At 49.8% G+C, this 21,411-nt stretch overlaps 1 protein-coding gene across 1 annotated transcript in view; it reads right to left on the bottom strand.

Annotated features, from left to right (window-relative positions):
• EZR (ezrin) overlaps nt 1-2,381 on the bottom strand; it is a 51,999-nt gene extending 49,618 nt beyond the window's left edge. The window contains exons 1-2 of the mRNA XM_066247827.1: nt 2,232-2,381; nt 1,298-1,384 (exon numbers count right to left, since the gene is read on the bottom strand). Coding sequence (XP_066103924.1) covers nt 1,298-1,309 — 12 coding nt within the window. The 5' untranslated portion in view covers nt 1,310-1,384; nt 2,232-2,381. The remainder of the gene's footprint in view (nt 1-1,297; nt 1,385-2,231) is intronic.
• Between the last annotated feature and the right edge of the window lie 19,030 nt (nt 2,382-21,411).

Consider the following 21,411-nt stretch of genomic DNA (forward strand, 5'->3'; position numbering starts at 1 on the left):
AACTTTTAGCAAAATAAAGAAAGCCACACCTGTGGTAGGTAAGCTCTTAACGACTGCTCTATGTAACGCTTGGCTGCACGGGGCTGTGCCCTCAGTAAAGGACTGAATGGAGGTCAGTTTTATATCACAGGCTTCGAAGGGCCTGGATGTCACACGCCCCTTGCGAGTTTAAAATGAAGAATTTTGTGTAAGAAAAGAATTTTCTGCACCATAAATGAATCATCTTGATGTAAGTTAGGCAAAAACTATACTGGCTCCTGAATCTATTAGCACGGTAACACAGTAACTTAGTTAACCTAAGATTAAAATAAAAACTATTAAAAATTCCCTTTAGAAAAAAATCTAACATTTCACAGCAGGAAAAGCACATAAGCACTGACTGCAGACCTTGACTGTAAAACTATAAACTCCGTATGTACCTTTTATTGCAATTTTTAATAAATCCAATTATTTTCTCCACCACAATTCAGAACTCAACTGAAAAATTGACAAACTCCACTCCCCAAGGTCTGGTCATCAGTTTACCTGGGTTAAAAGCAGGTGGAACACATACAACTTTCTAAAAAATGTCCGGGAACAAAGAACCTGCCTTGTTCCCACGACTTAAAAAGAAAGCCGAAACAAGCCCAGGCCTGGCCAGCAACCTAATCGAGATGGCGACACACTCGATGCAGGGGACAGAGGTGCGGGCACAGCAGCTCTCTAATCAGCTGCTGTTTACGGGGTGTAGCAGGAGCGCTCGGCCAGAGAGTGCATGGAGCCTCCTTATCGAAATCCAGGGTTGCCTTCGCTCATTTGCAATTCAAGTCCATTACTAAACGTCTCCTAGAGATAGGAATCCTGCCGCACTAGCAAATTCCGGGGTAACAGAGAACAGCCTCGGGGGCGTGGGGTAACACGGGCTGCCCGGCACAAAGGGTGTCTCCTCGGTCAGATGCCCCGCGAAGCGCCAGGAAGGCTCGGGGTACATTTGTCCCGCACCCTTGCAGGCACTGGAGTTTGTGTGGGTCATCGGAAGCCACCTGGCTCTCCCGCCGATTAGACAACTTTTAAGAACCAAGCTGCATTAGAATTCACTTTTTAAACAGACACACAAAACGACCCAGAGTAACAAAATAACCAGCAAGCAACAAAGCGGAGGCAGCTCCCGGCCGACTTCTGCCCTCCCGTCCGCTTAAAAAGAGCCGAGTTCCATCCACCAAGAGCCAAGAGCCGCCCAACGCCGCGCCCAGGTGACTCCGCTGGGAATAGGGCCTGAAGGCGCGAGCGAGCCGGCCCGGAACCTGGGCTCACTTACTGGTTTCGGCATTTTCGGTTCCGGATGGGTTTTCCTCAATCGTCTGGAAATACAGTCGCCAGCGGCAGCTGAGACGGCTCTCGGGACCTGGAGACAGAGAAACGCTTAGAGCGCAGCGCCCTCCTCTTCCCGCCGCCGCCGCCCGCCCCGCGCGCTGCTGCTTAAAAAGCCGCCCGGCAGGGGGGCGGGCGGCCCCGAGATGAGTCACCGCCCAACCCGCGATTACGGCGGGCCGGCCGGCCGGGCGGGCCACGGGTGCGGGTGCGGAGACCGGGGCGGGGGCGGGGGCGGGGCCCCCGCAGGGAGGGTCGGAGTTCGGGGCGCGGGGGGCGGGCCGGGCCGGGGACGCGGCGGCGGCCGGGAGGGGGTCCACCCCGTACTCTTCGGAGCCTCCAGGAAGCCAGCGGGGAGGGGAGCCCAGCAGACAGCAAGTTTCACTTTGTGAAGCAACCGTTTGCCCCACGGCTGAAACCGCAACCGTCAAGCCTTTGAGAAACACTTTTTAAAAGCTGTCCCCGCCCGGCCTAGCGAGGCGCGTCCGCGCAGCCCGGGCTCCGCGGGCCCTCGGAAAGGGGACTCGGAGGAGCAGAGGAAAGAGGAAGGTCGCGGGGCAGCCGGCGCGACCACAGCAGCAGGGTCAGCTTCACCTGCCCTACGTTTGGACCAAACCACAAAACCGTGCGCTGAGAGCCGCGCGGGGACCCCGTCGGCCGCACAGCCCGGGACCCGAGCCCGGCCGGCCGCGGGGTGAGCCCAGCTCCCTTTGGGAACCACTGGCCCGGGGCTCGAGCGCGGTCCAGCCCTCCGCCGGGCCAGCCCGGCCACACCTGTCGTCGAGCCCCAGCCACGGTCCCCTCCGCGGAGGGCGCGCCGCGAACTCTCCGGCGTGACCCGACCGCCGCGCCCGCCAAGCCCGGCCTCCCGCCCGGCTCACCCGCGGCGCTGCAGAGGACCGCTGCTCTCCCGCTGTCGGTGCGTCGGCGCTCTGTGCCCGCGGCCTGCGCTGACGAGTGTCCCCGGAGGGGCGGGGTCCCGGGGCCGCGCCTCTTACCGCCCCGCCTGCCTGACCTGCGAGGTGCGCCCGCGCGCAAGATGGCTGCGACCGCCGCCCGCGCCCCGAGGCGCTCTCCTCCCCGCCCCGCCCCGCGCCCCCGAGGCCGCGGAAACCCCGGTGGGGGCGCCCTCCGTCCCCCGCCCGGCGCCCCCGAGGCCGCGGAAACCCCGGTGGGGGCGCTCTCCGTCCACCGCGCTGCGGCCCCTGAGGCCACGGAGACCCCGGTGGGGGCGCCCTCCGTCCCCCACCCGGCGCCCCCGAAGCCGCGGAGACCCCGATGGGGGCGCATTCCGTCTCCCACCTGCCCCGCAGCTTCGCTGCAATGTGAAGATCTTTCCCTCTGCACCGTCTGTCCCTTTGCCCTTGGAAAACTTGGCCGAATTTGGTTCAGCTAATTTCAGATGTAAGGTGTATGGATGGCCTGCTCCACTGCGGGCGGAAGGAAATCAAGAGAATGTAAATAAACCTGGAGGACCGGTGGCTACAATGGAAGTGCTGGGCCGTTCTGGGGTGGCGCTAACTCCCCACCCCACGTAGTCAAGTCATTTTGTTGTCCTTGCGTCCGTACCGAACCCGTGCCTGGGGTGGCCTGGATCTGGCCCGTGTGTCTCAGCGCACGTGGCCGGCCAACCTAGGTGTTCAGATTCGGCCCCAGACCACATACACAAGGGTGAGGACGCTCTGTCGCCGAACAATCTTGTTAAAGGACGAACTGTGGTCTCGTTTGACTTGGCTAGCTCAAAGCTGTAGCAAAAATCTACAAAGAGAGAAATTCTAGGAATTCTCTTTAATATTTTCACAAACACTTCTCAGGAAGTTGTACAAGAACGTCCTTTGGTGGCCAGTGGGATTTCCAGTGCAGTGATTAAGACTGCTGGTCTGGAGCAGGGCTTCTCAAAGCCTGCTGCCTGGACTCAGAACATCAGCATCCCCAAGGCCTCTGCAGAAAGGGAAATTCACAAGTGTTCCCCCAAACCTGAACAGAATCTCCAGCTGGGGGCCGAGAAATCTGTGTCTTCAAGGTCTTCAGGTGACTGTGATGTAGACTAAGGGCTGAAACCAGAGTTTCTCCTAAATTCCTTCCCCAGCTCACCACTACCTCCCTGTGTGAACTGGGCGAGTTATTAAAATGGCAGAATTAAGGCACCTATTTCATGGGGCTGATTATGAGGTTTATAGGAGTGAATGCCTGTAAGATGCCCAGAAAAGTGCCTGGCACACAGTAAGCACTCAAGTCTATCCCTGTACAGAGGAACCAGTGACTTTGGGTGAAGCACCAAACTCTCAACTTGTGGGATGGAGACACTAGTAGCACCTCCTACATAGGTTTGTAGGGATTACGTGAGATCGGGTGTGCAAAGTGCTTAAGCACAGTGAGGGCCTCCTGGTAATGCCTAACCTGTCACAGGAGCAGACCGCTTCTGGGGTACCCCTTGTCGGTGGGCATCTGTGACCTCCCGTTGCGGGTCCAGGGCATTTCAGAGTCGCCTGAGATTTTGTCCTCTGTTTGAGCGAGTCTGTTCCTCTGAAAGATTGACTTTATTTTTTATTAAAACAAAGAAGGTAACTTGCTGTGGGAAGGAATCTATGAACGATATTTAAGTAACCAATAGTAGTAATGTTTCAGGTTGGACATGCTACTCCTAGGACATCATCTTCTTGTATTTCTTATCACTGCTTGGAGCTGTGTTACTCATTTTTGGCCCAACTCTGCTGACAGTATATGACTCCAATCTTTTATCTCAGAATGTTGTCTTCTCAACCAGATGTTTGGAATAGCATTGGCCCGTGACCTTTATTTCTGAACTTTACTCTTCAGAAAAATGCCAAAAAAAAAAAAAATCACAGGTTTCAGAACGAAAGAGACATGTCTGACTTCTAGTCCCAGGATTTACGTACAAGCTGGTCACTTCGGGCAAGTCTCTGAACCTGACGAAGCCATCACCTCTTCATCTCTAGAAGGGAGATGACCTTGTCCTTCTTTCGCTGAGTCACAGAGTGGGAGCATTTAACTTACTCAAATTTGACTTACATTTCTCTTGCTTAAGTTAAAACAGTATAGAGTCCTGATTTGCATATGCAGGCCCCATATAGCATACATTATATTTACTTGCTACTATACAGCCCCTCCCAAGGGGGAGGGGAACATTTTTACTATATATTATGAGTAGTTTCAGGTGATTTTCCAGAGGTAATTTATCTTCACCTGACTTTAGAACCCAAAACCCCCTCCCCTCACAGCACAGCCACCCCTATCTCCTACCCTCATCCCCCAACACAGAGAAGACCACTCTAAGGAATCTATGAGCATTGCTTAGGACAGTGGTTCTGAGGCTTTGGTGTGCATTAGAATCACTCATGGGGTCCCCCTTTACAAATTGGGGGTCAGTAAGTCTCAGGTAAACCCTGGGACCTACATCTTCAACAAGTCTCCGGGTGAATCTGACGTACACCAAAACTTGAGAACCCCTGATTTAGGGTGTGCCTGGATCCTGGCCTCTCCCTTCACCCTTCTTTTATGAAGTTATTCCACTCTATTTGTAAATCATGGTTTTGTTCATGTTTGAGAATAGGTGATAAGGAAGGAAGTGAGGAAACCTGGAGCCAGGCGTCTCGGACACCCTTCCCTGATCTCGTGTAGACCATTGACCTTCAACGACTCACTGCTTGTTTCAGTGTTTGAGTTTTTCAGCTAGAGGAAGGAAATCATGTTGACACATGAGCCTGGTGGCAAAGTTCTGGGAGTTCTTTAGACAGGGGATACTAACGTGTGGTAAGGCACCCCTCAAGGTACTTTTATTCGCAGCAGCAAGGACAAGAACTGTACCCAGAACATCACCTCCTCTGACGGCAGGCTTCCTATCAGATCTCCTCGGAGCCTGTCTCCACGCTGGTGCCCGGTTAATCTCAACCCACAAAGAAAAGTTCACAAGTAGTAGGACAATCCCTAGACTCAGTCCCTCCGAAAGGACAGACAACAGGCAATAGGGAGCTAGCTGTACAGAGTACTCTCGGCAAAACAAGGGTCAGGGCATTCCTCTGGGCTCATTAACCTGGGGTGAAAACTCAGCACAGTGACTAGAGGCCTGGGAGAATGACACTGTTAGGGAAGCTATGCAGAGGCCTCAGCTACAGTAGTGATGTTTTATTAAGCTGAGTGGTGGTCCACAGTTTGTGGCCTAAAATATTTTATAATAAATATTTCAGATGTAACCTCAAGTAAGCTTTTCATTGGCGAGATGATTGTTAATGGGAACTAAGCAATCATGTAATCTTATAAAGCTCCATGAACTCAATATGCAAATCCCTGACATGGTTTAACATTCCTTTCCGAACTTGGAGGGCTGACCGTCCTTGCCGTGTGGGTGAGAGCACTCAAATGAATAAGGACTCGCATAGCCTGCCCGGTGGCCACCCTGCCTGGTGTCCAGAATTAACTTACAGGTCTTCATAGGAAGACAAGTTCGAAGGAGACTCTAGGTACTATTTTGAGGCTACATCTTATATAATTTGGGTCTGCTAAGCAAAATTCTGGCCACTAGGTGTTCTATTTTGAATGATCTCCTTGGCTTTTAAATAATTTGCGTAAATAGCCATAATAGTTTTTAGGTAAAAGGGTACTGGTGATGGCAAAACTTATTTAACTAATAAATTCCCAAATAGCACAGCTTCTTCTATTTTGTTTTATTCCTGATCATTTTATGAGTTGGTTTTTTTGTTATTTTTTTGCCTGGCCTGTGGTGGTGCGGTGGATAAAGCGTTGACCTGGAACACTGAGGTCGCTGGTTTGAAACCCTGGCCTTGCCTGGTTAAGGCACATATAGTTGATGCTTCCTGCTCCTCCCCTTTCTCTCTCTCTCTCTCTCTCTCTCTCTCTCTCTTTCTCAACATGAATAAATAAAATATAAAACAAAAAATTTTAAAAAAGAAAAAAGTTTACCAGCTTCGAAGCATGGGGTATGAGGAGATGGTGGAAGGGAGCTTACCCACATCTATTTTGATACCCTCAGTGCAGCGAGGAAAGAACCCACAGAGATGAAACTGATCGTCCACCTTCCGGCACCTCTCTTGTCCAGATCGCCAGTAACCTCCATCTTGCTACATCCAGAGGCCAAACTTCTCTGCCTCGTCTCACAGTTCTCCTGAGCTGCCTTGGACACATACAACACTCACTGGGAACGCTCCGCTCCGAGGGTTTCTCTTTTCTCCTCTTCTCCCCTGTCCTGGTTCCTCCTTGAAGGGGTCTCCCCTGTGTGGTCCCCCACCCCCCAACACACACACACACACACACACACACACACACACACTGCAGAGCCCTTATCTTTGTACACTCTCTTCCTAGGTCATCTGATCCAATCTCAAGGGTTAAATAACATCTCCAGCCCGGACCTCTCTCTAAAGTAACAATTATGGACTTGGTTTCTCCAGTTTTCTTGATTTTTTCAAAAACTGCTGCCCTCCCAGCCTCTCAGTTAACAAACAGCACCACTATTTGCCCTGTTGCTTGGCCCCAAACTTAGGAGTCAGCCTGCATACCTCTCTTTGCCTTGACCTTGTACATCCAGTTCAACAGACCTAAGAGCCCACTCAGAATGTATCAGATGGTGTGCCCCACCCCCGCCAGTGCCTTTAGAGTAATACTCAAGCCCCTCCCTTGGCCTGTGTGGTCCGGCTCCCACCTACCTTCCCCCACTGCTCACTGCCTCTGTTCCAGCCGCCTGAGTTTCTGTCCTGTGCCTCGGGGATCTCGTCCTTGATGTTCCCTCTGCCTGGAATGCACTTCCCCATCTCTGAGCCTGGCCTTTCCTACTCTTTCAGGTCTTTGCCCAAATACAATCTCAGTCAGAGAGCACCTCTCACCTCTCCCTGGGAAGTGCCACCTCCCAGGTCACTCCCCGCTACTTGACTGATTCACGGTGTGGAGGGCACTTAGCACTGTCTGCTATGGTCCTGCTGGTTTGTGTCTTTATCTTCTGCCCCCCCCCCCCCCCCACTCACATACACAGGCATTGCGGCTCCTGTCCATCTCGTTCACCACTGTGTTCTTGGCAGCAGAAGCGGTGCCTGGTGCCTAGTAGATGTTCAGTAACCGTGTGTTGAGTAAACGAATGATCGAGCACTGCTGGTTAGTACCAAGCCAGCTACCAGGCTAGCTTTCTTTCCAATAGGCCACCCTGCTGCCTGCTGGAATGCTAACCAGGGAAACCCTGCACCTACCTACCTCCCGGCTGTGCAAACCACCATTGAAAACCAGAGATGGTACAAAAAACAAAAAAAAAAGATATTTAAATACAAGGAGCTCATCTATTTAGAATCTTTCCAGGTCTCTCTTGAGGTTTATTAATGCCATCGTTAGGTGGGGTTCTAACAGGTCTGATCAGCTCTTTTCAGGCACAGGAGATTAAGAGGGACGGTGTGAGGTACTGGCACACACCCCGGCCGCAGCCAGAGCGATGCCTGAGAGCAGAGAGCAGAGAGATTACTCGGAACAGATCAAAGCTCCGAGCCAGGCTGGCTGGGTCACGTAGCCCAGAGACTCAGGTGTGCATTCCCCAGGAGCGGGACGGAGCAGAGCCCGGGGAGGGAGTGGACACGTGCTCATGTGGTGTTTGCTCAGAAAATGAGCTATTTAAGTCTGCCCTCTACTTTCAGAGAGTATGCTCTTGTGTTTTTTTTTAATTATAAAATGTTTTAAATCTTCAGAAAATAACTCAATAGACAACTATGTACTCACTATCCAGATATCACCAACTGGTGATCTTTTATCATATTATCTTTAGTCGTGTTTTTTTAATAAGAAAAAGGAACAGAGCCCCGCAGCCAGCCTGGCTCTCCTCCTACTGTCGCTGTGTCTCCTCTCGGCAGGGTTTCGTGTTTTTGTTTGTTTTGTTTTTTGGTTTTTTTACAGAGACAGAGAGAGGGATACATAGGGACAGACAGACAGGAACAGAGAGAGATGAGAAGCATCAATCATTAGCTTTTCGTTGCTACACCTTAGTTGTTCATTGATTGCCTTCTCATCTGTGCCTTGACCAGGGGGCTACAGCAGACAGAGTAAACCCTTGTTCAAGCCAGAGACCTTGGGTCCAAGCTGGCGAGCTTTGTTCAAACCAGATGAGCCTGTGCTGGCGACCTCGGCGTCTCGAACTTGGGTCCTCCGCATCCTAGTCTGACACTCTATCTACTGCGCCACCGCCTGGTCAGGCAGGGTTTCATGTTTTATATGGAAAACCCCCCACTTATGTGAAATAAACTACAAATATTGATTGACTTACGACCTATGCAATTTACAACCATTCGACTTTACGACCACAATCACTAGCCACGACTGCTCCGCGTCTGGCAGCGCAAGCGTTGCCCAGCTGGGAGTAGGACAGTGCGGCCAGCTTCCAGCAGCACTACCGTCTCCGCGTGCACCATTTCAACTGTTATCCCAGACTCGGTACAGCAATTTGTGTTTTGTGTCTTGGATATTTTTCTTTTCTTTTTTTTTTTTTGTGTGTGTGTGTCTTGGATATTTTTCATCAAACCCCTCCCAAGATGTCTACCAAGAGGAAATTGTCTTTGCAAATATTAAACCAGTTGTACTGGTAATGCAGTGTTTTACTTAAACCTGAGGAATGTAAAAATAAGAAACAAAATGGTGTAGAGATGATACAAATGGCATAAAATGAACAAAAAAAATTATGATATATAACAATGAAAGAAAATTATGATAAAATATGACTTAAAGATTTTTATAACATCATTTCACAGTACTGTACATATAGCCCACTCAGCTTACGACCAAATTGTGTTATGACCGGTCTGTCGGAACCAATCGTGGTCGTAAGTCGAGCCCTAGCTATATCTCCCAAACACATGAGATTTATTAATTAGCTGTTTGGTTGCAGAATAGAAACAATGAACATTTTAAAACATCACCTTTCTTTCCCTTTCTTCCTTCTCTCTCTCTTTCTTTCTCTGTTTTGGAATGTCAAAAGCTAACTCAAAAAAGCAGGTACTGGGCTTAGAGCTCCCAGCGTGGCCCAGACAGTGTTAGCCTCTGTTTGGATCACCCTCTGTTCACACTGTGAGCCCCGTGAAGGCAAGGCCAGTGTCTGCTGTCTTAGTGTTTCCAGAACCGAGAACAGAACCTTCGCATTAGAGGACCTCAGTGTTTATCGAGCTGAAGGAACGACCACATAATCCTGCGTGTTCTCTGTAGTGACAACATCTCACCGAGTGTTTGTTGTCTGGATCCCAGAGAACTGACGAGTAAACTGGAAAATTGGCAATTGAAAGAATATTTTTTGAGGTGCCTTGACAACAGGGCGAACACATTTCTGTAGCAGGAGAGGAATACTATCTGACTGGCTTGGATCTGACCGAAGAAAAGGGAGTCAATCCAGAACGCACTCATCTTGATAACTGTCTAAGGCAGCGGTGCTCAACCTGTGGGTCGCGACCCCGGCGGGGGTCCAACGACCAAAACACAGGGGTCACCTAAAGCCATCGGAAATACATATTTTATTTAAAAATGTATTTTTGGTCGTTGGACCCCCGCCGGGGTCGCGACCACAGGTTGAGAACCGCTGGTCTAAGGCAATGCCTTAGGCTGAAACGTGGACCACATACTTCATTTGACAAATACTTATTGAGCTTCTACCCCTTGTCAGGCAACGAGCTATGCTGCGATCAAGACGGACGAAACCCCTGAAGTGTATATTTAATTGAAGTTTGGCCTCTGGCACTTTGGCGTTTACCAAATTTCTCATGAATTTCCATAAAATCGGCCTTGTTGCTTGGCCAGTCTGCAATTGCACGCCCTCAGCCTGGGTCCCCCAGTCATCCTCGACAACTTGGTTCAGGAACGCGGAGAGGCCAGGGGGTGGAGCCCAGGGACCCGCAGGACCTGGAGCTGGGCCCGACTCCGCCCCTCACCGGAGTGGGTGCAGGGCCCGAGACCACGTGGGCGGTGCAGCGCTGGGCTGTGGCGAGGACGTGGCAGGACTGAAGGAAGGCGGTCCCTGGAGAGGCAGGGGGTCCGGCCAGCCCTCGGCTTCTGCAGTGGCTATTGCCAGGCTGGAACGTGGGCCTAGGCCTTCCATACATACATCTGCAAGAAAAGCTTGAAAACCTGATTTTAGCATGAAATTCCCCAATTCTTAAATGTTGGCAATGGTTTAAAAATGTTTTTCAAAACACTCCGCAAGCTAGGCAAAACGTGTCTGCAGGCTGGGTCTGTGCATTGCCTGCCTTGTGCTCCATAGACCTGCCTTATTATCTGTCCGACCCAGGGGTTCAGCCCGGTGCCATGTGACACCCCGCTGGCTCCAAAGCACTGTCAGAGCAGGCATGCTCCTGCGCAGAGGGTGACACTGCTGGGGCGGGGGCGGGGTGCACTGCTCTCTGTGTGTCTGGATGTGGCAGGAAGCACACAGGCTGGCCACAGGCCACACTGTTTTCCACTCTGCACATACATGAAGTCAGTTCTTGGGGTCATGCTTTCTATGTTGAGAACTGTCACTCTTGATAACTCAAGGCCTTACACTTACAGGATGTTCGAGGAAGGGGTCCCATGTTTGTGGGGGACACCCTACTCTGAACGACAGGCCACGGCTCACCTTCCCTGGCAGGACCTCTCCATGTGGAATATATAATTATAAATATTATATATTTATAATAAAATGTATATATTTTTATTATTTTTTATTTTTTGCGAGAGAGAGACACAGAGAAAGAGAGTGTGAGAGACAGACACAGGAAGGGAGAGAGATGAGAAGCATCAACTCGTAGTTGCGACACTTCAGTTGTTCTCTGACTGCTTTCTCATATGTGCCTTGACCATGCAGCTCTAGCCGAGCCAGTGACCCCTTGCTCAAGCCAGCGACCTTCAGCTTCAAGCCAGTGACCACAGAATCATGTCTATAATCCCATGCTCAAGCCAGATGAACCCACTCTTAAGCCGGTAACCTCAGGGTTTGAACCCGAGTCCTCAGCATCCTCAGCCGAGGCTCTGTGCACTGTGCCACTGCCTGGTCAGGCTGAAGATTTCTTTTTATTACAGACTTTGGGACGCTTTCAACCGGTAAGGCCTCTTATCATCTACGATGCCTGCAGACTCTGAGTGAGAACGTGCCGTCTGCTCCACGCAAGCGCGCCTCTCCGCTCCCGCCGGTCCCTCGGCCCTCGCTGCGCCCTCGTCCACCCCCGGGCAGCTCCCCCTTTCTCCCTCAGGAATACCCATCTCCAGCAACGATATCTTTCCCCTCTTTCAAACACTACCCAGGAAACGAGCTCCCTAAATGACGAACGGACTCCTTTCTCCCAAACACTGTACCAACTCTCAATACATTTAAGGCTAAACTTACTTGGTCCAGACATTTCTGTTTATGATTAGTTACATCCAAAAGAACTTTTTTTTATTTAGTAAAAGTGTTTTGATTTAAGAGAGGACCTTGGCAATGGCTCCTTGAAGACACGTGTCCTTCCTTCCCTGGTTGACCTCAGTGTCTGACACAGGTCAGCTCTGTTCTCCTGTCAGCGTGCTCAAATGAGTCGGACACCTTCCTCCGTGCCTCCCACAGCACAAGCGGCCTCAGCAAATGGTGACAACCCACACGTAGCAGCGGGTGAGTCACTGACGTTCACCCTCACAGACCTTTCACAGGTTTCCCCATTAAAATGAATCCAACTCTTTTTTTTAATCTTATTTTTATTAATTTTAATGCAGTGACATTGATAAATCAGGATACATATGTTCCGAGAAAACATCTCCAGATTATTTTGACATTTGATTATGCTGCGTACCCCTCACCCAAAGTCAAATTGTCTTCCGTCACCTTCTATCTGGTTTTCTTTGTGCCCCTCTCCTCCCCCCACTCCCTCTCTCTCCTTCCTCACCCTCTCCCCAAAATGAATCCAGCTCTTTTTGCTGTAATTACTCCTTTTCCTCTTCATGTTCTGTCTTCTCGTCATCCTGTGTTTAAAGAGTGTTCCTCTTTGTTTACATCTTTTCTGCAAAATGTACATTGCTTTAAGCACGCGCTCACACACTGTTAATTTATATATGTGAGGTAAGGTTGTGTATTGCTTTCTGATGCCTTCCTCCCCCACCCCCAGCACTGCTTTTATTATCCACCTGTGTCGCTACGGGTTCATCTAATACATGCCTCACGCACCTGCATAGTTCTTCCTGTCTGTACCCACCATGTTTCTCTTGCCCTCCCTTGGACGCTGGACATTCAGGTGGCCTCCACAGATGCCACAGATATTGCATGGACCTGAGAATTCCCCTGGGACAAAGAACCGTGAGCGAAACTGTTGGGTCCTGGAAGGGTTGCCATATAACTTATCATCCAAGTAAGGACAATTCAGAGAACGAAAGGGGATACTGTTAATACTCCAGGACAAGAGGCATACACCAAGATGCCCCAGGCTTGCCGAGATGTAAGGTCGCCCTAGGTGGAGAGTTGGAATAGCATACGCGGACTGAGAAGTCTCAGCATGGCTCCCACACCACACTCGCCCCAGCAGGCGTGGGGTCCCCATCTGCACACCCCCTGCTTCGTTGGTGCCGTGACAATAACTCCAGGGTTCCACTCACCACCAATGCATCTCAGTGTCTGTTCTGCTGGCAGGCCTTCTGGATTTCCTTTCTTGGAAATCATTCCTTTATTGTGCCTATTTTTTGTTGGGGATTTCTTGTTGTTTCCAAGAGTTTCCTAGGTTTCCTAGCTATTCATCCTGTCAGTTTTAGACATTGCAAATATGTTCTCCCTCAGCTAAATTAATTTTGTCCATTTGTTGAATTTGATGTTTCTACTCAAAGTCCTCAAGGGTTTTTTTTTGGGGGGGGGGGCTCATAGTTTTGTGTGATTAACATCCAATTTTAGAAGTATTTTCATTCCCCATTTCAGAAAAACACTCCCCTTCATTTTCTCCCATTGACTTCTTTCCTTCTATTGACGTCTCAGTTCTACCTGGCTCGCGGGGGCTGTAACCCCGGCCCACGCTGTGTGGACTGTGGGAGGGAGGCTGTTTTGTGTTTCCCTGTACAGAGAGGCAGTTTCTGTTCTGGTCCCTTGGTCTGCACCTTGCTGCACTCTGCCTTTGCAGTGACATGTCTTCCTACCCCCTATCCACAGGGCTAGTTTCTCTTCATTACTCTCCTGTTTTCAACAGGGACCCGCATGAACCCTCCTAATAAACAGTGGCTCTCATAAAGATCTCTGCAGGGATCCGTCCAGCACAGGCTGAGCTGCTCCACTTGCATACTTTATCCTAACTCTTGTCTCTTGCTGTCACGCTCATTGTTTGATCATTCAACTGGAAGGGTCCTTTGCCAAGAAAATTTTTACGACAGACTTCAGAGTGGCATTCCATTTCTGTGCTGTTACACTTGTGGTGAATTGTTTTATTCTTTAATTTTTTTTCTTTTTTTTAATTTTAATTTTATTTTTTATTTATTCATTTTAGAGAGGAGAGGGAGAGACAGAGAGAGAGAGAGAGAGAGAGAGAGAGAGGAGAGACAGAGAGAGAGAAGGGGAGGAGGAGTTGGAAGCATCAACTCCCATATGTGCCTTGACCAGGCAAGCCCAGGGTTTCGAACCGGCAACCTCAGCATTTCCAGGTCGACGCTTTATCCACTGCGCCACCACAGGTCAGGCCTGTGGTGAATGGTTTTAGCATGAACCTCTGCACAGGGACTGCAGCGTGCTGTGTCATCTGAGAAAGGCCCCTCTGCTGCTAAGGGGCTTGGGCATGCACGGCCAGGGCTGTGCCAGGTTCACTTGGTGTGGAGACAGTCGGGAGCGCAGCCTCGTCTCTTCCACACCCAGTCACACGGGAGTCATCCAAGAATCCCTGCTTCCACGAAGGCCCCCGCCACGCAGGCCACAGATCCGGTCACCCCGAAGACATTCAGTGCATGCTGCTCAGCACTCAAGACTGGACACACGTATGACTTGTGCTCAGCTCTGTTCTTTCTTCCCACCCATGACCTTTGGTCTAATCCCTGACCACTCCACGCATGGCCATCTCTTCTTTTCCAGCCCTTCTCTGCCCCAGTTAAAGCCACTCAGTCCCCCCCCCGCCCCCCGCAGACCTCAGCCAGCCCCAGAGCCAGCATGTAAGCAACGCCGCAGGGTCTGGCACCACAACGGGTCAGGGCAGTCCAGCTGGCTTCAGGCTCCCATGTCTTGTTTGCATGTTGCAACCCAGATCCGGCCATTGATGTGACTGCTCTGTTTTCTCAGCCGACTGTACCGATCTCACGGGGGGGGGGGGGGGGGGCACTGCGCTGACCCCGGCCACTGGAACCTGTCTTCATTTCCTGAGCCTGCATGAACAACGTAAGTGATGCCTTATTCTTTTTTTTTTTTTTTTTTTTTTTTTTAGACTTTATTTATTCATTATAGAGAGGAGAGAGAGAGAGAGAGAGAGAGAAGGGGGAGGAGCAGGAAGCATCAACTCCCATATGCGCCTTGACCAGGAAAGCCCAGGGTTTTGAACCGGCAACCTCAGTGTTTCCAGGTTGACGCTTTATCCACTGCGCCACCACAGGTCAGGCGCCTTATTCTTTTTGATTCCTCCTCCAGGCATTAAATTCTGAGGCAAAGGTACCGCCACCCATGGATGGAGATCACCGCAAACTGAAAGGCAAACTTCGAGCGGGTGACTCCACCCACTCCACCTTCGCCTTTCCCAGTTCCTCTGAGAGGTGGAGGGTATTCTCCACGCCCTGGGCAGGAAGCTGAGGCCCAGGAGTGAAGTCATTTACCCAAAGCACAAGGCCAGACTGTTGCATGGTAAAGCCCTCTCTCTCCACCATAAAGCCCAGGGTCCCCGTCCCCACCTCATGTCCCTGTCCTGTTGCCGTCTGTACCTGGAAGGACAAAACCATGCTGACGTGCCCAGGACCTCTGTCCTGGACAATCACAGTGATCTCACACTGTTGCCTCCTTATCTGTTCATTTGACCAGCAGACATCCCTAAGCACCCGTCCTGGCAGACGCAGCTTCCACACCACCTATTTTCCGTCTGGCGTGGGCCCAGCAGCCAGAGCTGCAGCCGGGGTCATGTCTCGCTCCTGCCTGCAAACCTTCAGTGTCTAGCTCAGGACAGAGCCCGGCCGGATGAGCTGGGATCTGGAACCAGATCTCTCTGCTGGCCACCATGAGCCAGACTGGTTGAGGAAGGGGCGCGGGGCCCCCAGCCTGACAATGGCTCCCCCATGGGATACCAGCCCCCGGTGTCACCCCACCAGTGTACCTCCTCCCCGTGCGTCACTCACACGGCCCAGGCAGACACTCCTGCGCCTGCGCGGGGCTTGTACTTGCCCACCGGCCGGCTGTGCTCCAGCCGTCCGCGCCACCCCTGCATCCTCATGCCCGGCAGCCAGCTTATCCTCTAGGACCCAATGCAAAGGCTGCGGGCTTTTCTCTTTCCTTTTCCAGGTTCTCCCAGTCCGCCTTCCTATGTAACAAAGTCCTATGATGCATGCGCTGTACCTCTTTGAAAACACTCTTCATTCTGCTTGGTGTATTAGTTTCCTGGGGCTGCAATAATAAAGTGTCATAAACATAGTGACTTAAAAACAACAGAAATGTATTATCTCAGTTCTGGAGACCAGACGGCTGAAACCAAAGTGTCAGCTGGGCCGTGCTTCCCGGGAAACCGGCAGGGTCGGATCCTTCCCTGTCTCTTCCAACCTCTGGTGGCCCCGGGCATCCCTTGGCTTGTGGCCACACCACCCCAGTCTCTCCTAGTCATCACATGGCAGCTTCTCTCTGTCTCCTTCCTCCTTATAAGAACACCGGTCAGACCGGATGAAGGGTTCACCTTGCTTCAGTCTGACCTAATTTAACCTTAACTAATGACATCTACGATGACCCCATTTCTAAATAGGCTCCTATTCTGAGGTACTCAGGACCAGGACTTCAATATATCTTTTGGGGAGGGACACCATTCAACCCCTCACACCTGGTATGAGAGTTATCTGGACACAGGCCAGAGTCTTGCACGAGGCCCTAGCTCCTGGACCACTGTTGGGTGGCTTTGTGGGGAAATCGCCCAGGTGTGTCACTACCCTCTTGTATAAACCCTAAGCCATCTTTCTTTTCTCATCTTCGAAATAACCGCAACACCTGGAGTTACTGCGATATTTATTAGTCTGTTCACACACAAAGTGGGCCCTAGGAAACTGTAATTATGATTATTAATGCTGTGTGCTGAACAGAGCAGCTCCTCTGTAAATAAACGTCGTCACCACTTCCTCTAATAAATATTCACTCATTGGCAGGCCTCAGAACACCTGCACTGACGCGTGTTCCCAGAGGGAGGAAGATGCGGTGGCCACAAGCCCTGGGGACGCCATCCGCCCCCTGGCATTGTGGGAGTCCCGAGGTGACAGTGTGGCGGCCCCCCACCTCTGCTGGACCGCAGAGCGATTCTGGCTCCCAGCTCCCAGCTCGGAACCCTGGCTGGCCCTGGGGAATGTGAAGGTGGAGGAGACGAGGACTCCACACCCTGTTCTTTGTTCTCCAGGCTACGCATGTAGGCACAAGCACAAGTGTGAGTGTGTGTGTGTGTGTGTGTGTGTGTACATATGCACTGGCGGAAGGCCTGGGGGACAGGACCAGAGGAGGCAAGCATCTTTCTGAAGGGTATATTCAGGCTGGAAAGAAAGGCAGCAACCAGAGCAGGGCTTCCAGTTCTGGGGACCCTCCTGATTCCTTTGAAGTCCAGAATCTCCCCCAGAAAGAAGGTGGGTAATGGGCAAAGCGCAGGACCTGGGACCAGAGACCCGAGTCTAAAATGGAACTCTATTTGGGAGGAGCTGGGGTAACCTCAGCGACTGACGTTTTTCTCTTCTCTCAAGTAGAGCTGATAAAATCTGCCTTATCAAATAAGAACATGATTCAAATGCCAGCTGTTAATATTTATGTGCCATTGTTGCTAACCTCAAAGATGCATTTCCGAAGGACGTCAGGGTTTACAGAGCACTGTCACAGCTAGGCTTGGGGGTGATTTTCATTTTTACAACAGCAGCAAAAAATTACTATTAGAAAGAGGAGAATGTGTCTAAGGCCCAGTGTTCCTCTGTCACAGTCAGATTTGGGGTCACTTACCCTCTTTGTATTTCATTAATGCCCCAAATTACATACTTCCGCTTCCAAAGGGCATCTTTTCTTTTAATTATTTTATTTTTTTTTTATTTATTCATTTTAGAGAGGAGAGAGAGAGAGAGAGAGAGAGAGAGAGGGAGGAGGAGCTGGAAGCATCAACTCCCATATGTGCCTTGACCAGGCAAGCCCAGGGTTTCGAACCGGCGACCTCAGCATTTCCAGGTCGACGCTTTACCCACTGCGCCACTACAGGTCAGGCAAGGGCATCTTTTCTTAAGAACAAACTCGGACCTGGCAGACGGCCTCCTTCAACCTTGAACAGGCGAACACTTCCACCAACTCCTTCAAGTCTGTAGGGAAATTGTTTCAAGGAGATAAAAGTGTATGCCGACTTTTAGGAAAGAAGATTCTGATGGCATTTCACCCAGAATCCACACGTGAAGGGTCAGACATCATGGCATCAGGCAACACGTGTGGTGATCAACAATGAGACACACTGCGCACCACGAGAAGTCTTATCATCAGATGTGTGTCTTCCAGCGTAACCAGGGAAGGCGAGGACAAGATGTGCAGATAACCAGACAGCAGTACGCATGCGCGTGGAGGGGCTGTCTGCTGCAAGGGGTGGATGATGTAATGAGGTCAAAGAATAAAGAACTCACACCCTTTGGGGGCAGAAAAAAGAGTTCCTGGTGTCCTTTCTCTCGTGTAGGAGAGACTGGGGCTGGATAAAGAGAAGGATGAACAAACTGTAAAAGGCCAGCGATCCGAGGCAGGGAAACCAGCTCTAACTAGCGTGGCCAGGATCTCAATTCTATATGGATGGCTACATGGCTTCCGTTCTGGTTCTGTATTTATCTATCGAGCTTGCATTTACCTGGATAAATGTAACTCCGCCATCCAGAACATGCAATTATCTTGTCTAGTGAATTGTGCAGTCTTAACAGAACTCTGTAAAAGTGCTGAATTCTAAGTTCAGGAGCCTAGATAATTATCAGCAAGAGCTGCCCAATAATTTCACCATAAACCATACGGTAGATACAGAGACTATTGGAGAGCATTTAATTTGCAGTAAAAAGTCCCTAAAACTCCATCTGCAGCTTGGATGGCAGCCAGGAAATGGATAGTACTGTTGGCAGGCCCCCACACCTACTGGATTCATAACACGACAGTGTGACTTTAAGGGGACATGGCAACTCCTTTTAGAAAACCATTTCAATACATGTTCAGAAAATCAAACCCACAATGAGACGTTGCCTCATACCCTTAGGTTGGCCTCTACCAAAGAACAAAACAAAACAACACAACAGGCAGTAAAAAGAGTTGGTGAGAATGTATTCAATAGAAAAATTGGAAGCCTTATGCACTGTTGGTGGGAATGTAAAATGGTGCAGCATTATGGAAAACAGTATAGAGGTTCCTCAAAAAAAATTTAAAACAGCCCTGGCCGGTTGGCTCAGCGGTAGAGCGTCGGTCTAGCGTGCGGAGGACCCGGGTTCGATTCCCGGCCAGGGCACACAGGAGAAGCGCCCATTTGCTTCTCCACCCCTCCGCCGCGCTTTCCTCTCTGTCTCTCTCTTCCCCTCCCGCAGCCAAGGCTCCATTGGAGCAGAGATGGCTCGGGCGCTGGGCATGGCTCTGTGGCCTCTGCCTCAGGCGCTAGAGTGGCTCTGGTCGCAATATGGCGACGCCCAGGATGGGCAGAGCATCGCCCCCTGGGGGGCAGAGCACCGCCCCTGGTGGGCGTGCCGGGTGGATCCCGGTCGGGCGCATGCGGGAGTCTGTCTGACTGTCTCTCCCTGTTTCCAGCTTCAGAAAAATGAAAAAAAAAAAAAAAAAAAATTTAAAACATAATGTAGCAATCCCACTTCAGTGCATATATCTAAAAGTACTGAAAACAGGATCTTGAAGAGCTATTTCCACACTGCCGTTTACTGCAGCATTATTCACAATAGCCAAGAAGTAGAAGCGACATAAATGCCCATCAACAGATAAAGAAAGTGTGGTATATACACACAATGGAATATTATTCGGCCTTAATGAAAGAGAAAGAAGTCCTGTCATATGCTATAACATGGATGAAGCTTGACGACGTCAAATAAACCCGAAGTGAAATAAGCCAGTCACAAAAGGACAACTACATACAAGTATTTCTCTTACATGAGGTACCTGAAGTCACACTCTTAAAAACGGAAAGCAGAATTGGCAGTTTGCCCGGGCTGGGGGTGGGGGAGGGGAGGAAAGAGGAGCTGCTGTTCAATGAATACAGTTTCAGTTTTGCAAGATGAAAAGTTCTAGAGAGCTGTTGCACAGTAATGCGCGTACATTAGTACCACTGTATTGTACTCCTAAAATGGTTAAGATGGTAAATTTTACATTATTTTTTAACCACAATTTTTAAAACCTCAAAAAATAAAATACCTTATAAAGTTATTCCCTAATATTAATGGTTGTATTTCTTGTTCTTGTCTATTTTTGTTTTGTCATTAAGTGCAAATTATGTGTGTATTTAATTCTGACCCATGTTTAGGGAATGTTAACTGTCCACAAACCTCTAAAGCAGTGGTTAAAAATGTATTGTATAATAAATATGTATTTTCCGATGGCTTTGGGCGACCCCTGTGTTTTGGTCGTTTGACCCCCGCCGGGGTCACAACCCACAGGTTGAGAACCGCTGCTCTAAAGGAATCCTGGAACTTGTTAAGTGTTGCCTAATTTCAGATCACACTTCACATACTCAGTCTGCCTTGAAGAGAACCAGGAAGTAGTATGAATTGAAAGTAGCAAGCCTTATAGTGACACTTCTCATTATTACTTGCAGTAAGAACTTGAACGGTTCTCGCTACTATCAGCTACTATTCATTCATTCAAAAAAAATCATGTGACAGGTGCCAGCTAAATTCTAGGCTTTGTTCAAAGCAGGAAATCAGGAGGGAAGCAGTGTTCATAACAAATACTCATGTTCCTCAAGAAATTAAAAACATAAGTTAGCCTATTTACAAGGCATTGACAACTTAATAGGGAACAGAGAAAAATTACAAAACAGTAAGTACCATGAAAGGTTTTGGAGCCACAGAATGCTGTTTGAGCCTGTAACGGTCATATCTTAATTTGAATTACCCTTCTTCCAGTAACAGCACCAAGACTTGCCTTGGAGACCTGCTCAGTCCCCATCACTGGTCCGTGTGGCTTGGTGAGCAAACTTGACCCCTGGCTCTCATTTCAGGCCTGTGACCCAGACGTGGCCACTGAGGAGGTATGACCTCTCACCCACAGCGATCGCTTTCAGCAGGAATTCTCATTCCTCCAGTGGGGCTTGATTCCGGATTATTTTATATTTTATTTACCTTTGGTGGGGCTTAGAAATGGACTTCCAAGTTTTAGGATATCAGCTCAGCCCACCCGGAGATTATGTAAAAATGGAAGAAAGTACAACCAAGTGAGGAAAGAGAGGCCGAGGGCCTGATGACACCGTTTGAGCTCCTGAGTCCAGCGTGGCTACCCCTCCCCCCAGAACCTCTCAGTCAGGTGTACTAAAAAATTCCCTTTCTTTCCTGCGCCTGCTTAAGTTGGGTTTCCTGTCACTCACAACTAAGAATCCAAAGTAGGATAATGCCTTTGAAATACAGCCAACTGTAGATTATTGTAGCCGATTTTAACCTGGATGTAAATTTGCATTAGCATGCAACCACTGAAACATCAGGACATGCCACACATTTTTGTGACCTTCTTTTAAAGAGTCATTTTTTTATTCATTTTTTTTTAGAAAGAAGAGAGAGAGGGAGAGAGAGAGAGAAACAGAGAGAGAGAGAGAGAAGGAGGGAGGAAGGAGCTGGAAGCATCAACTCCCATATGTGCCTTGACCAGGCAAGCCCAGGGTTTTGAACCAGCGACCTCAGCATTTCCAGGTCGATGCTTTATCCACTGCGCCACCACAGGTCAGGCAAGAG

Source organism: Saccopteryx bilineata, chromosome 12 (genome assembly GCF_036850765.1).
Source record: "Saccopteryx bilineata isolate mSacBil1 chromosome 12, mSacBil1_pri_phased_curated, whole genome shotgun sequence".
Taxonomy (NCBI): Eukaryota; Metazoa; Chordata; class Mammalia; order Chiroptera; family Emballonuridae; genus Saccopteryx; species Saccopteryx bilineata.